A 16,456-nucleotide genomic window follows, 5' to 3' on the forward strand; every position below is an offset into this window, starting at 1 on the left:
ACCTCCACTTCAGAAATTTCTGGACAGCTGAGCTAAAAATCACGGACAGACCAAACTTTTTACGGACACATTACTAAATCTTTGCCTGTGCAGTGTGTCAGGAGTAACTTACCAATCGCAGCTCTGCTTGTAGCTTTCCCACACTAACTTAGGTGATGTTTTCTGAGTCGTTCACTTTCCCTTTTTTTTTCTCCATCCGGCCCAGACCTCTGTGACGACTTATTCCAGCCACAACTCGTCACTGCAGAATTTGACACACAGACATGTTGGTTTCTCGCTTTTCCAGCACCCACCACACCTATACCCCATCCTCTAAAGAAACTCTTAATCCACAGTGCCTCAGATGATAATAATTATCTCTCAGTGCTCGACACAATAAAAGTGCCCCAACAGTAACTGTGCGCCCTTTGTGCTCCCTGTAGATAGCGACACACACAGCACCACATTGTAGATAGAGCCACACAGCCCCCTTGTAGATAGAGCCACGCAGCCCCCCTTGTAGATAGAGCCACACAGCCCCCTTGTAGATAGAGCCACGCAGCCCCCCTTGTAGATAGAGCCACACAGCCCCCTTGTAGATAGAGCCACGCAGCCCCCCTTGTAGATAGAGCCACACAGCCCCCCTTGTAGATAGAGCCACACAGCCCCCCTTGTAGATAGAGCCACACAGCCCCCCTTGTAGATAGAGCCACACAGCCCCCCTTGTAGATAGAGCCACACAGCCCCCCTTGTAGATAGAGCCACAAAGCCCCCCTTGTAGATAGAGCCACGCAGCCCCCCTTGTAGATAGAGCCACGCAGCCCCCCTTGTAGATAGAGCCACACAGCCCCCCTTGTAGATAGAGCCACACAGCCCCCCTTGTAGATAGAGCCACAAAGCCCCCCTTGTAGATAGAGCCACACAACCCCCCTTGTAGATAGAGCCACACAGCCCCCCTTGTAGATAGAGCCACACAGCCCCCCTTGTAGATGGCACCACATAGGCCCCCCTTCTAAATTTCACCACACAGCACCCCCTTGTATTTAGCGCCACAAAGCACCCCCTTTTAAACAGTGCCACACAGCTCCCCAGCAAACAGCGATCACACAGCCCCCATTGTAGATAGTGGCACACAGCCCCCCTTGTAGATAGTGCCACACAGCCAACCTTGTAAATAGCACCACACAGCCCCCTGTAAAAAGCGCCACACAGCCCCCCTTGTAAACAGCGCCACACAGCCCCCCTTGTAAACAGCGCCACACAGCCCCCTTGTAAACAGCGCCACACAGTCCCCTGTAAACAGCGCCACACAGCCCCACTGTAAACAGCGCCACACAGCCTCCTGTAAACCGCACCACACAGCCCCCCTTGTAAACAGCGCCACACAGCCCCCTTGTAAATAGCGCCACACACAGCTCCCCCTTGTATATAGCGCCACACACTGTCCCCCCTTATAAATAGCGCCACACACAGCCCCCCTTGTAAATAGCGCCACACCGCCCCTCTTATAAATAGCGCTACACACCGCCCCCCCTTGTAAATAGCGTGACACACAGCTCCCCCTTGTAAATAATGCCACAGACCCCCTTGTAAATAGCGCCACACACAGCCCCCCCTTGTACTAAGCACACCCCTTGTACTTAGCGCCCCACTGTAAACAGAGTGTTAGTGGTAGCACCCATTTTTGCAGACAGCCCCTACAGTTACAGACGGTTGGCAACCGTGTGGTGTACACCGTAAAAATTCAAGCGCCAAAATCGCTGTTTTTGGTCACATTAGCTCTAAAATATGTAAGAAAAAGTTGTATTTACCAAAAAATGTACAAAAAAAAAAAGTTATGGGTCTCAGAATGTGGGGAAACAAAACATTTTTTTTTTAACAAATATTTTTTTTTTGTAAAGGCAGTACAATTTAAAAAACATATAAATTTGGGTTCGCTGTAATCATATTGAGCCGCAGAATAAAGTTAAGGGTTTTTTTACCGCATGGTGAAAGCCGTAAAAACAAAACCCAAAAAACAATAGAGGAATCAGTTTTTTTAAATTTCATGCCGCAAATTATCTTTTTTCAGTTTCCCAGTACATTATATGGTTCTTTAAATGGTGCCAATAGAAACTACAGCTCTACTCTATTGACTGAAAAGAAAAGTTATGGTTCTTGGAAGGCAGGGAGTGAAAAACGAAAATCAAAAAGCAAAAAAATAGCCCAGTCCTGAAAGGGTTAATAACATAGCATACAAACATATACATTCAAACACGTGGGAGAATGTATCTGACTACAATCTTTTGTATTTCCTTAGGAGCCATTTCAATCCAGAAACAGATTTAATATTCTTCATTAAAATTATTGGATAATTTTTATGGCATGTGTGAGCCGATACACTTTGTAACCTAAAGTGTGCAATACCTGAATAACACATCAAGATGTGATTGTTTAGCAACTCACCCCAAAACAATGGCCATAAATATGGATTTGGTCCCCCCCTTAACTGCTTTACCTGCTTAGACTTTTCTAGAAATAAAGTTTTCAACAAGGATTTCAAATTCATTCATTTATATAAAGGAATGTCAGTGATGTCTGGCAATGAGAGCTGGCGTTCCAATTTATCCCAAAGGTATTTGATGGGGTTGAGGTCAGGGCTCTGCGCAGGCCGGCCAGCTTCTTCTACAGCAAGCATAGCACACCAAGGTTGGAAACACTCAATTCTCTAGAATGTTATTTTATTTTCTAGCATGAAGATTTCTCTTTACTGGAACTGAGGGGCTCTGCACAATCATGAAGAGTAGACCTCGAAAATTATTAGTCTTTCACCAATTATAATGTGGGTACTACATATTTGGCCAGGGAACCTCCCCTAAACCCAGATTTCTTTGTCAGACTGACCGTAAAGAGACATGCTCTCATTCCTTTATTAGTTCTTTTAGTCATTCCAAAGAACATGTTCCAACAGCTCTAGAGTCCAATGGCGACATGCTTCACACCTCTCCCGATGCTACTTGGCATTGTGCATGGTGGTCTCAAGTTTGTGTGTTGCTGCTCAGACATAGAAAAAACAATCCTTTAAACACCCTTTAAATCGTTCTTGCGCTAACATTACTTCCGAAGGCGGTCTGGAACTCCGGCTACAAGCGGAGGACAGACAATTTTTGTGTGCCATGTGTAGCAGATGGGGCCAATTTTCCTTGTGGAGATACAGCTCGTAGGGAGTCTTAAGGGCAAATCTCTCCAAAACTATGCTGCCTACAGATGGTGTCTTTGGCTATTAACCCGAGTCGTGTCTCAAGGTTCTTTTAAGGTGCGGACATTGACTTACAGGGTAGTCACCTATAGGTGGCACTAATGAGACTGTTTTCTTCCAGCTGGAGGAGGGCTATTTTATTTAGCATTTGGTATCCCTGTTCCCGTCGTTTTGCTTACCACTTAGAAGCTGAGATCTTCTTGCTCCCAGCTGTTTCCTCCTCACAATAAACGCACTTCTGTTTTATGTTTAATGATCCTTAAATGCAATAGACTGGCTATTTTCCAAATGACAGTATGTTTACGGTATTCTTGAATTCCTGATATTAATGATGGTCAACTTTTTATGTAATCTCTATCATTTTTGGTATTACCAGACAAAACTAATTTGAGTTAACAGACTCTGAGCCGTAAAATCTATAGTAATAGAGTCTTGATTACTTGTGTCGTCTGCTATGATGAGAGGGGTCTGCATGTAACCCATTTAGTAACTTATTTATTTTGTGTTGTATTACCTAGATGCTGGGAAACTGGACCTTTGGAACATTGGTCTTTACTGTCCTGGTATTTACAGTGACACTCAAGGTAACGTGAAAAAGAAATATAATACAATTGGGCCCATTGTTGGGAGAGGCATTAAAACAGCCCATTCACAAATATTCATCTTGTTGACTTGACTTTAATTTCTATTTTAATGGTTTAAAGTTTTTTTAATGGGATTTCTCTATTGACATTGTCACCTGTGTAGTCAAACATTTTAAAAGGGTTGTCCAGTCACATACATTTTTTTTATAATGAGTTTACTTAAACTAACAAAATAAATAATACCCCGCTTACTGTCAGGGATCATTACCATGTATATTGTTTGCAAAAATATTATCCTCACACATATGTATATACATTTCAGTTCTTTGTGTAATATACTGATATATAACAAGTTCTTTATTCATGTCGGACACGCCTATGGAGACACCGCCCCTGGAATGAAAGAGAAATGCACAGAAGAACTTACAGCTGAGGAGCCAATGGGGCTTAAGCACGTCCCACATCTCTAGGGAGGAGACATGTGTCTTTTTGTGTTAAAATAAAGTTCAGTTGACTTCCTGTCCTATCTGAGGAAAGCTGTGTACCAACATCTCTCTGGCTGGTTTACTTCTTTCCAGGCATGCATTCAGGTTTCAATTTACAGAGGTGGTTATTCGGTGTGAAATAACAGGGAGAAGGAAGCTACCCTGAAATACAGACCTGACATTTTCAGTCCCCTGCTGCTCATGTGCCGATGCATCATCGTTGGTGCAGGTAGAACAGAGACCGTCGGGGGACCCGGGATGCGTCGGCACAGGAGCAGCAGAGGATTGCTGAGTATTACTTTTTTTGTTATTTTATAGCATTGTAGTAACTGATAATAGAGATGTCTGTGGTCCTCCAGAAGGGAGGCCACACTCTATTACCTCAACATACCCTACCAGGATATTCAACAATGGGTTGTGGAAAACAGGCAAGTTCTTAAAATTTTAGAAAACTAAAAAATGTTCTAAACAGCAAGAATAGGACAAGGCTAAGGGTGTTTAAACCTTTTCTTCTATAGACTTTATTAATGTGTATAGATGTGGATAATGTGACCTTGAAGGGTAACTAAACGTTCAACAAACTTCTGACATGTCATAATGACCTGTCAGAAGTTTTGATCGGTGGGTGTCTGAGCACTGAGACTGCCACCGATCGATTGTGAGTGAGTGTGAGCACTGAGCCGCTTCGTTTCTGTTCGGCTTTTCTCAGAATGCCGATGTAGCGGTGTACGGGCTCATAGACTTTTTTTTGAGTCCGTACTCCGATACATTGAATTTTGGAAAAAGCCGAGCAGAAACTAAGTGGCTCAGTGCTCACACGAGCGCTTCTACAGCTTTGATTTAGCGATTGGTGGGGGTCTCAGTGCTCAGACCCCCACCAATCAAAACATTTGACATGTCACTATGACATGTCAGAAGTATGTTGAACGTTTAGTTATCCTTTAAGGCTTCTCTTATCATGGAGGTTAAAAAATAAGTAATAAATGCCCTAAGTATATTTTAAATACCATGCAAATAACTTGTCCCTCTTACTACTTTCAGCTTGCACTGGATACACAATACTGGACGTGGATAAACCATTTTGTCATTTGGGGATCACTCGTTTTCTATATTGTTTTTTCTTTGCTCTGGGGAGGAATTGTCTGGTAAGTCAAGTTACACAGTGCTAGCTTTTCCCAAAACGTGCTTAACATTCAGTTATGGCATTATATCTATTTCTAGAATGTTGTGAAAACTAGAAAGGCAGAAAAAATGCAATATTGCTGCTATTCACTAATCATGCCACACAAAAGGAAATGACTGACAGGTGTCAACTCATCTGGGCTACACCAGTGTGAACAATGTAGCCACTTTCTAACTTTTATTTACTGTAGCAGACACCTTCATTTTTATTAGTAGTGTTATTTGACATTAACAGGGCAAAATGCTAACCACAGAGATACTCTTGTCTAATTCACTATTTGAAAGTTGCTTACAAACAGAACTTATGCCACTGGGTAGCCTATAATTGTTAAACTAGTTTTATGCATTCTAAATATGTATATTTTACAACTAAAGCCTACCTATCATTACAGCTGAAGAGGCATATTAGATGTAGTGCAGCCAGAGTGGGCGGGCTCTTCTTGGTCTGCTGTGCTCTGAGCCAATCAAATCTCTCTCCCTATCCTCCCACAACATGCACAAAGAGTGAGAGAAACTGCAGCAGCATCCCCCTTCTCCCTTTACTGTAATACTCTAGACAATTATTCAGAGTATTATTATGCCATGCTATCATCTGTGCTCTGGGATTTCTATTGAAATGCATAGCTTATCCATGTTAAATATATAAACAGTAAGTATCTGCTACATCAGAAGTAAAAATAATGTGTAAAATAATATTCAGAGTGGCAGGGCTGCCAACAGGGCAGTACAGGCTAATGTGTCCACACACAACGGAATTGCTGCTGAAAATTTCTGCAGCAATTCCGTTGAAAAACGCAGACATTCCGCTGCGGCAAAAACGCACCACTTCCTGCGGTTTTTACAGCAGAAAATGGTGCGTATTTTGCTGCATTATTCACAATGTTTGGAGATGGTGACATCTCCTCTGAAAAATGCAGCAATTCAGTCCACTTTTTGCAGCAGGAATTAACCTGCTGCGGTCTGAAAAATATGCACCGCAGGTCAATTTATGTTTGGAATTTTTACGCAGCATGTGGATGAGATTTGTTAAATCTCATCCACTATGCTGCTACTGTATTCTGCTGCGTTTTTTCCGTCTGGAATTCCAGTCCGAAAAAACGTGGCAATTCCGCAGCGTGTGGGCTAGCCCTAACAAGCCTGTTGGTTGACACGTAGCCTCTAAGAGTTACTGCATGGAGCTCCGATGGTTATTTAATGGGCTATATTTAATAAGCAATGAGGTGTAAACTTTAGACACTTTAATTTCACAGCCCCCAGTTAATCTTCTGTCTTCCTCTTCAGGGACTCACCAAATATTGTATGGGCCTGAAAGGGTGCATTAAGGTCATACTATTTCTTTTTTTACTTCTACCAGTGGGTTTGTGCATTGAAAGGGGAATATCAGGATTTTGATGCTACAATACCCTCCCTTAGTTGCCCTTCGTATGTATAATATGGGGTACAAGATAGCCTATAGTAGATGGGACAGAGATTACAGGACCTGGCCATTTGACGATATAGGGCTTAGTTACTTGAAATGGCGACACTATATTGGCAGCCATCAGATTCATGTCTGTATCATAAACTACACTGCCCAAGTCCTTTATGTGCAGTCTATTCAGACCATTATTTGCTAATGACTAAATCCTCTTTCATCTTTTGTTTGAATCTGCTGTTATGCCCCCGTTTTTATATGTTTCAATGCATTTTATTGAATGTTTGAAAATGGTTACTTCTACAAAGAACATACACACCTAATCCAATGCAGGCAATCGACAAAACTAAAGTGATTGGCTGGTCCCATAAGTGGACAGTCATTATAAGCCCCTCATCAGATGGGTTATATGATGTCTTAAAGAAAAATACTCTGTGTGACTCCTCTTTCAGGCCTGTGGCTTTGGAATGGAGTGGGCGAGTAGACGCTGGTAAATGATGTCACCAGCGGTACCCACCCTCTTTTAGACTGTGCTGATAAAAAAAGACTGTGCTAATACCTATAATTATTAAAGTCAGCTTAGAAAGAGGCATGTCAAAAGTCATAGTATAGGGGGTTGAAGATCATCCCGCTGTTCGTTTTTTCATTGGTTACAGTCTTTTTGGTTATGGTTTTAAAATATTATTTTTGCGCCATTATTTTCATTTTCATAAGAAAAATTCTTCTGATGTCAAATATTCATTTATTTTTTTTTTTTTGCTATTGCACTTTAACCATGGCTTTTTTTTGGCAGTAAAGTTAGGCTTTGTTCACATCTGCGTCAGGGCTCCGTTCTGGCTTTTCGTCTGAGCTTTCCGTCAAAACGGAACTCTCACTGAAACAAAAGGAAACCATAGGTCTCCTTTTGCATCAATATTGATTTCAATGGTGACGGATCCGGTGCAAATGGTGTCCGTTTTATCTAAGTTGTTCAATGGTTCCGTCGTTTTAACGGAATTAATACCGTCAAAACGGTTTCCATTTTTTTCAGTCAGGGTTCCGTTCTGACGGAAAGCTCAGACGGGACGCCAGAACGGAGCCCTGATGCAGATGTGAATAAAGCCTTACATTTGATGTCTGGTTTTGAATAAAACGCCTGAGGGACATATTTAATTATTAACGATCACTGTACTTTAGCTGGCATGCTATTATTCTACACTAGTATTGTGTTACAGTGTCTGAAACCTGCTGTTGAAGACTTTGTGTAATGTATTCTCATTCAAGAATATAAAAGAAACCCTTGACAACCTACAGACTTCAATTCCAGACATATATAATGTAGATATTAATTCTGGTGAAAAGTGCTGATGTTCAATTTAAAGTTAATCTGAAGCCACAAAAAATGATGCCTTAAAGCAGAGGTCCCCAACCTTTTTTTAACCAAGGACCAGTTTAATGCAAGACCATTTTTCCATGGACCAAAGGGTAGGGGGTGCGGAAATCCGCAGCATAATACAGTAGCAGCAAAGGGGATTCGATAGAACAAATCTCATCCACACTCTGCATGTCTTCAGTGCCAGGAGTTTCCAATGGAGTTTATTCCTTTCTGTGCATTCTAGTTTTATGTAATTAAAGCTAAATCTAAATGTATAAAGGAAAAGTTCAACAACTTTCTAATATGCTTTGTGTTTTCATTTCACACCATTTTCAAGGTATTAGTTTGCTGTCAATGAATGCTTACATTCAGATGCTGCAAACTTGTACATAACTAGTCCTGTTCTAGACTGAGAAGTGGATATAATTGTATCTAGTCAAGACAATGCTCTGTGAGCTAAATATATCAGCAGTAAGTACACAAATCTTTCCGCTAGCTCGCTACATTGTATCAGTCGAGTCCAGGCTTAACCCCTTCCCACCGCAGCCATTTTCGGATTTTCACTTTAGTTTTTTCCTCCCCACCTTCCAAAAGCCGTAACTGTTTTTTATTTTTCCATCAATATCGCGGTATGAGGTCTTGTTTTTTGCGGGACGAGTTGTAGATTTTCACAGCATCATTTATTGTGCCATATAATGTAGTGGGAAAGTGCAAAAAAAAAATATTTGTGGGGTGGAATAAAAAAAAAAAACAGCAATTCTTCAATCTTTTAGGGGTTTTGTTTTTACGGCGTTCATCGTGTGGTAGAAACTGCATGTTAACTTTATTCTGCGGATCAATATGATTACAGCGATACCAAATTTATATAGTGTTTTTTTTTGTTTTACTACTTTTACAAGGAAAAAACTGATAGTTAAAAATAAAATTTCAGTTTTGTCGCCATATTCTGAGAGCCATAACTTTCTTATTTTTCCGTAGATTTAGAAGTCTGAGGGCTTATGTTTTGCGGGGCGAGCTGTAGTTTCTATTGGTACCATTTTGGGGTGCATACGACTTTTTGATCACTTTTTATTTTATTTTTTGGTGGGAGATGAAGTGACCACAAAACAGCAATTCTGATGGTTTTAATTTTTTATGGCGTTGACCGTGCGGACTAAATAATGATATATTGTAATAGTTCAGACTTGTACGGACACAGTGATACCAGTTATGTTAACTTAAAAAAAAAAATACATTGTGCTTGACGGAAAATTGTAAAAGGTTTTTTTTTTAACTTAATTTTTTAAAATGTATTATAAAAACTTTATTTTACAGTTTTTTTTTTACTTGTCCCCCTAGGGGGACAAGAACCAGCGATCGCTGGATCGCATGCACTATATACTGCAATACTAATGTATTGCAGTATATCGTGATACTGACAGTCTCTTATCAAGCCTTGCCGGAGGCTACTGTATTGCTTCCGTCAAAACGACGGAACCCTTGCACAACGGAGAAAAGCGGAAACCATTTGCACTGGATCGGTTTGTTTCAGTCAGGGTTCCGTTCTGGCGGGAAACTCCAACAGAGCGTCAGAACGGAACCCTGACGCAGATGTGACTGAAGCCTTATGGGTTTGCAGCCTTTGCATGTAAACAAGAGTGTTCCTATTTACTCACAGCAAACTATTATCTTGAAAATGGTGAAGAATTAAACCATTAAAAAAAGTTGTAAAACGTTTAATTTATATAGTGTTTAATCTCCGGTACCTAAACTGGAAAATCCCTGGAAGAGCCAGAATTACTGAGCAGGACTGCAAATTCTGGGTGCCGAAACCCCTCCTTTATTATCCTTTCTTCACACGTAGCAAAATACTCACTAAGGCTTTACGTTTTTTTGTGTTTGTCTGCATATTGACTTTTAGTTGTCCCCCCCCCCCCCCCTGCAATCTGATATTTTAAATCATGAAATTAATCGTGGACTTCGATAAATTGTGTTACATTAAAAAGCCAAACATAATTTTGTTATAAGATCATTGTTACAATAATATAGAATTTTAGACTTTTGTGTTTTCTTCCTATTTCAGGCCTTTTCTCAATTATCAGAGGATGTATTATGTGTTCATGCAAATGTTGTCCAGTGGTCCTGCCTGGCTGGGCATTATACTGCTTATTATAGTCAGTCTCCTCCCTGATGTTCTCAAGAAGGTCATATGCAGACAGTTATGGCCTACAGCAACAGAAAGGATCCAGGTAATCTACCCTCCCAAATTTACTAATAGTTTATATATATTTACTTCAGACTATAATATTTACATTGTATTCCATGTGGTTATTCTATGCATACCAGTCTTATTACCGCATTTGTACAGTAGCATGGCAGCAAAAAGTTTTGAACATTCTTTTTACACATCAAAGACACTATTCAGACACATTTTTACCATATGCTTTGTATTCTGTGAATTTTTCTAAGTGTCTTCGCCTGCAGTTGCAGTAAGTACGCTAACAGTTATGCGTCTCTTAAATGCACTAGATGTTTCAATGTAGTACGTTAATATTTAGATACTGTTATTTACCTTCATGGACTATAAGTTTATATATTAAGTGATTTGTAACCAATGTCTGTAAATCGAAAGAAAAGCTCAATATGAAGTACATGCTCATAGTATATTATTTATTATGGCTGATATCATTAACTATTTCTCTATAAACCGTGCATTTGTCCTGAAAAGTGCTTACTGTAAAAAAAAGTAATTGACACATTAAGCTTAATGAGAACTTTTTTATTAACGTGTTAATTGAGCTTTTATTTCGAATTAGACTAATATGCATTAGCATTGCTTTAGTGTTTAATGAAACATCCCTTGTGTTTCTTTCTCCTTCTGCCTTTTTCTTATCCTTTCTCCTACCTGCTTTGCATAAATAACTGCTCCCTTGCTTACATATTGCACGTGGGCACCTGCTGCCACCTTCTGGGGAACTCAGACTAAACAACCGTGCCTTTCTGTTGAGCAGTCCACCATCTTTATGCTTTCTCAGACCACGAACAATATAACTTTCTAATGGACCTAAAGGTGATACTTTTTTTCTGACTTTTGCATGGATTTCCAGACTTTATTTTTTCTGTTTCTAAATGTGCCAGTCTTCGAAATACCAATTGATTTACTAATACATTTATAGACTAGGAGGACCCTGTGTCTGTTGACTGTTCAGTTAAGTACTATACCTGGTATAGTATGTTACAGTATTAGTAAAATACACATGGAGAACTTTTATACTAGATGGCTTAGGTTTTGTCTAATAAATATTGGAACAGAAATGTCCAGGTTTGAGCTGCGGAAGTGAACTACAGGTGTCGATGATGATGTCAGGTTCTGATCATTGTGGGTATACAAAATAGTTCCATAGGAATGCATTAAGGGGTACCAGCAGACACAAAAAGTTGTAGTTAACAGCAACTTTTGTGCTTTCCCACCTTGTTGCATCACTCATGCAACAGATAAACAAGAAAATAGAGGTTACCTAACTCATTTCCGTTGTACTGGTTGTGGGGACGAGTGTGCTGGTAATTTCCTATATCCCAAAGAAATAGCAATGATCCAATAGAAAGATAAAAATAGATTAGGGCACTTAAGTCACCCCACAGATTGGTTCAAATATTTGAAAATGTAGATATTTGACATGTGTTCTTATATATACTGTATACAGCAAATGAAAATAAACTGGCCAATGACTATATAGACAAAATAATCAAAAAGATGATGCCTAATAATAAATCCCAACAATCTGTCAAAAATAGGATCCTATTAATTATTGGCAAGCTTAATTTCATCTTCTGTATTTAGTACGTATATGAAAACATCAAATATATTCCTTTTCCATACCTGAACCCCTCTGTGTGGTGTCTTGAGTGCTGTTATCTATTTTTACCATTTATGCAAGAGTCAATTTGTATGGAAGTTTTTGGATCTTGCCACAGTTGTGCAATATCTATGTTATATTTTCTTTGTCAACATCCCCCATGTTTTTCTCTCTCTACCTATTGAAATACAATTCACGTTTAGGGGGCATTGTTTGGCCAACAACTATCTCATGTGTATGGGCATCGTTGTAAGTACAATTTATCTACACAAAGCAAGTGGCCAGATCCTGATCTATAAGTTTAGTATTAGGGCATGTTCAGACAGGGTGGATACGCTGCGTAAAAGCACACCGCGCATCCGCCCTGTGTGCCGCAGTGAATTCTGGCCAAAAAAACGCACCAAATTGTGGTGCAGTTTTCCGGCCAGAATGTCCACTGCGGCAGACTGCACAGAAAAAAGAAAAGGATACTTACCATGGCGACACGTCCCTCCAACGTCCTGACATCATAATGCTTTGCAGCCTTGGGATGATGTTTCATTCTATGTGACCGATGCAGCCTGTGATTTTCATGTGGGATGAAACGTCATCCCGGGAGGTCGAACTGGTGGAAGAAACAGACTTCTGGGCAAGTATAAGATTTTTTTTTTTTTCTGAGTTGCGTTTTTTGCGGGGGAATTGATGTGATTCCGCCGCAAAAACAACCGCAACATCTGCTATTTGTTGGGGGTTTTACCTCAGCGATTACGCGAATACAATTGACATGCTGCAGATTAAAAACCTGCACCGCAGGTCAATTTCAGAGCGTTTTTTGCCGCTCAGCATTTATGCGGCGTGTGGATGAGATTTGTTCAAATCTCATCCACTTTCTGCTGCTGTTTTATGCTACAGATTTTCCACAACAAAATCTGTTGCGGAAAATCCGCCGTATTTACGCTACTTGTGAACTGACCCTTATACTGGCCAACTATCGGGCATACGAGCATTCACAGAACGCTCGTTCCCGATAATTGCCCTGTGTAAACAGGGCAATGATCAGCCGATGAACACGCAAACGCACGTTCATCAGCTGATTGTATAGTTTTAAATGCAGAAGCTATTATCGTTGTTGGCAGCAGATCTCTCTGTGTAAACAGGGACATGTGCTGCCAACATGACAGAAATATATGGGGGACGAGCGATCGGAGTAACGAGCGCTCGTCCCCATACATTGCTCCTTGTGTAAGGAGCAAACGAGCGCCAACCAACGAGCTGTCTCATTGATCGTAACTCGTTTACACAGCCTACGTCGGGCCTTGTAATATCCCCTTTCTCACACTTTAGTAACATTGACAGTGTGTACCAGTGTAACATTTCATTGTGATCGCAAGCCTATTGCCATCTTTAAGTTTATGGCGGCTGGCTGATAATACACACATTTAGTTCATTATAAAAATGTCACTACAATATCATTATTTAAGTATAATAATTATAGAAAAGAAGCAAGTTTGTTATTATTTGCACCACATGCTGATTCCCTGACACTACTTGGGTGTGTGTCGGTTATTGGTTAATGGCTGCCCGCCAGTATAATACATCAGATCTTGATCATTGCCAGTGGGAGTAGCAGGCTTGGATGAAAACAGCAAAATCTTTGGAGGATTTATATGCCTTTGAGACAGTGGCGGACACAGACTGCAAAAGGCCCCTGTGCAGATAATGTGCCAGGGCCCCCCCGCCCCCCCCCCCAATACCGACAAAGTTACCTAAACATATATATGCATATAAAAATAAACCTTACTAATAAAAATTATGAAGGAAGATTTATATTGTACATTTTATTACCAGTTTAGAACACAAGTAACACATTTTTTTCCGGGTTAAATTCTTATCTAAACTAAGTCCCTAAATGTGGGCAAAGAAAATGAAAAACCTATACTCACCTCCTCCGGCGCCTCCGTTCCCCCTCCGCAGCCCCTATCCCTTTCTGTGTTTACAAAGCTGCTGTGGTGACGCGCGGTCGATGGCACATGACCGCTGCAGCCAATCAATGCCCTCAACAGCGATTTGCTGTGGAACTACTGTCCTCAGCAGCACACCAATGAGGAGTTATTGGCAGCAGCGGTCACGTGCCATCGGCAGCGCGTCACCAGTGCAGCCTTGTACACTTGTAACACAGACCGAGACAGGAGGATGGGGGCTGCGGCGGGTGAACGGAGGCGAGGGAGGAGGTGAGTATAGTTTTTTTATTTTCTTTGCCCACATTTAGAGACTTAGGTTAAATTGAATCATTGAATATAACACAAAGCACTCATGCAACTGAGATGCAATAATTTAGATGATCTTATCATGCTTAGCTTACTGCACTGTTACCTATCAAGCAGGACTGAATCTCAAGATATCTACAGAGGGGGCTGTATGGCGTTATCTACAGGGGGGACTGTATGGCGCTATCAACAGAGGGGGCTGTATGGCGTTATCTACAGGGGGGACTGTATGGCGCTATCTACAGAGGGGTCTGTATGGCGCTATCTACAGGGGGGTCTGTATGGCGCTATCTACAGGGGGGACTGTATGGCGCTATCTACAGGGGGGACTGTATGGCGCTATCTACAGGGGGGACTGTATGGCGCTATCTACAGGGGGGACTGTATGGCGCTATCTACAGGGGGGACTGTATGGCGCTATCTACAGAGGGGGCTGTATGGCGTTATCTACAGGGGGGCTGTATGGCGTTATCTACAGGGGGCTGTATGGTGTTATCTACAGGGGGGACTTTATGGCGTTATCTACAGTGGGGTCTGTATGGCGTTATCTACAGGGGTTCTGTATGGCGTTCCCTACAGGGGGGGTCTGTAGGGAAAGTCATACAGCCCCCCCCTGTAGGGAACGCCATACAGACCCCCCTTTAGGGAACGCCATACAGACCCCCCTGTAGGGAACGCTATACAGCCCCCCCTGTAGGGAACGCTATACAGCCCCCCCTGTAGGGAACGCCTTACAGCCCCCCCCTGTAGGGAACGCTATACAGCCCCCCCCCTGTAGGGAACGCCATACACCCCCAATCACTCAAAAAAATGCGACCTACAGTGTGAAAAGACAAAAGACATGTATCCCCTATCCACAGGATAGGGGATACATGTGTGATCGCTGGCATTGATAGGGAGAGCGGGGGACCGAAAGTCCCCCGAAGTTCTCCATCACTCACCTCTGACTTCCGGTGTCTGCGCAGCTCAAGTGTGACCGGCGCTCCATTCATTTCTACGGAGCTGCCGACACAGACCCCGGAAGTCCGAGGTTTGTGATGGAGAACTTCAGGGGACTTTCGGTCCCCCGTTCTCCCTATCAATGCCAGCGATCACACACGTATCCCCTATCCTGTGGATAGGGGATACATGTCTTATGTTTAATGGCAGAGCGGGGAGATACTCCCTGCTCTGCCGTAGTGTTCCGTGGCATCGCGCTGTAGCAGCCATAGCGGCAGCTAGCGGAGATTCCGGCCAAGGTGGGGGCCCGTGCCGGCAGGTGACGCGGGCCCCCTCATGCCGCGGCCCCGTAGCAGCCGCTACGGCTGCTATAGCAGTAGTTACGCCCCTGTGTTAGGGGGAGTTCACACTGAGGTTTTTTTCGCGAAAAACGTCAGAAAGTGCCTCCCATTGAAATCCATGAAATTTTTCCTGCGAGCAGTAAAAACCGCATGCGGGAAAAAGAAGCGCAATGCCCTTTCTTCGGGCGTTTCTGTCTCTGACTTCCCATTGACAACAATGGCAGGCAGAAAATGCGTTTTTTGCTGCGTTTCCCTGCCCACGGCCCGATGGCCGAAAAACGCCACAAAAAAACGCAATGAAAAACGCGGGAAGTGTTCTACCGGCAGGTCAAAATATGCCTCAAAATTCCGGAAGGAATTATGAGGCAGATTTTTCTACATAAAAACTTCTCCCTTCTGACATGAACTTTTTAACTTCATCTACCTGTCCTCTGCAGTCTGCACGTCCTCCACTCGTCCTGTGTCTGTCCTCCGCTCATCCTATGAGTTCTCCGGCAGTCCTGACTGTACTGTCCAGCCGCCCGAAGTCTTACGTCGCACCGCCCCCTGTCCTCTCCCCTGCCTGAGCGCTCCTCCTACCACCAGCATCGCCGTCCTGTCCTATTCATCTGTGCCAGATTGGCAGTGCAGTGTAGCGGCTATCACCGGGCCCGGGCACCCGCCCCCTCCCTCCCGATTGGTAGTGCAGTGTGGCGGCTATCACCGGGCCCCCGCCCCCTCCCTCCCCTCATGCCTAGTGTTGTGATGCTACTAGGCATGAGGGGGCCCGTGCCGCCAGGCCTGGTACATAAAATGTAATGTGCCTGTCAGGGCGACACGGGCCCCCCCATGCCGCGGGCCCCGTAGCAGCTGCTACGG

General features: G+C 42.6%; 1 protein-coding gene across 3 annotated transcripts in view; it reads left to right on the forward strand.

Moving 5' to 3' along the window:
* The window catches only part of ATP11A (ATPase phospholipid transporting 11A), a 165,085-nt gene that overhangs the window by 143,148 nt on the left and 5,481 nt on the right, over positions 1-16,456 (forward strand). For 2 of the 3 annotated variants that reach the window (XM_075852521.1, XM_075852523.1), the window contains exons 26-28: positions 3,736-3,801; positions 5,328-5,431; positions 10,299-10,464. In XM_075852521.1, the coding sequence (XP_075708636.1) occupies positions 3,736-3,801; positions 5,328-5,431; positions 10,299-10,464 (336 nt within the window). Of the gene's footprint in view, positions 1-3,735; positions 3,802-5,327; positions 5,432-10,298; positions 10,465-11,196; positions 11,286-16,456 lie in introns of all 3 variants that reach the window. The other variant, XM_075852522.1, reaches the window with a different exon arrangement.

Source organism: Rhinoderma darwinii, chromosome 2, assembly GCF_050947455.1.
Source record: "Rhinoderma darwinii isolate aRhiDar2 chromosome 2, aRhiDar2.hap1, whole genome shotgun sequence".
NCBI classification, from domain to species: Eukaryota; Metazoa; Chordata; class Amphibia; order Anura; family Rhinodermatidae; genus Rhinoderma; species Rhinoderma darwinii.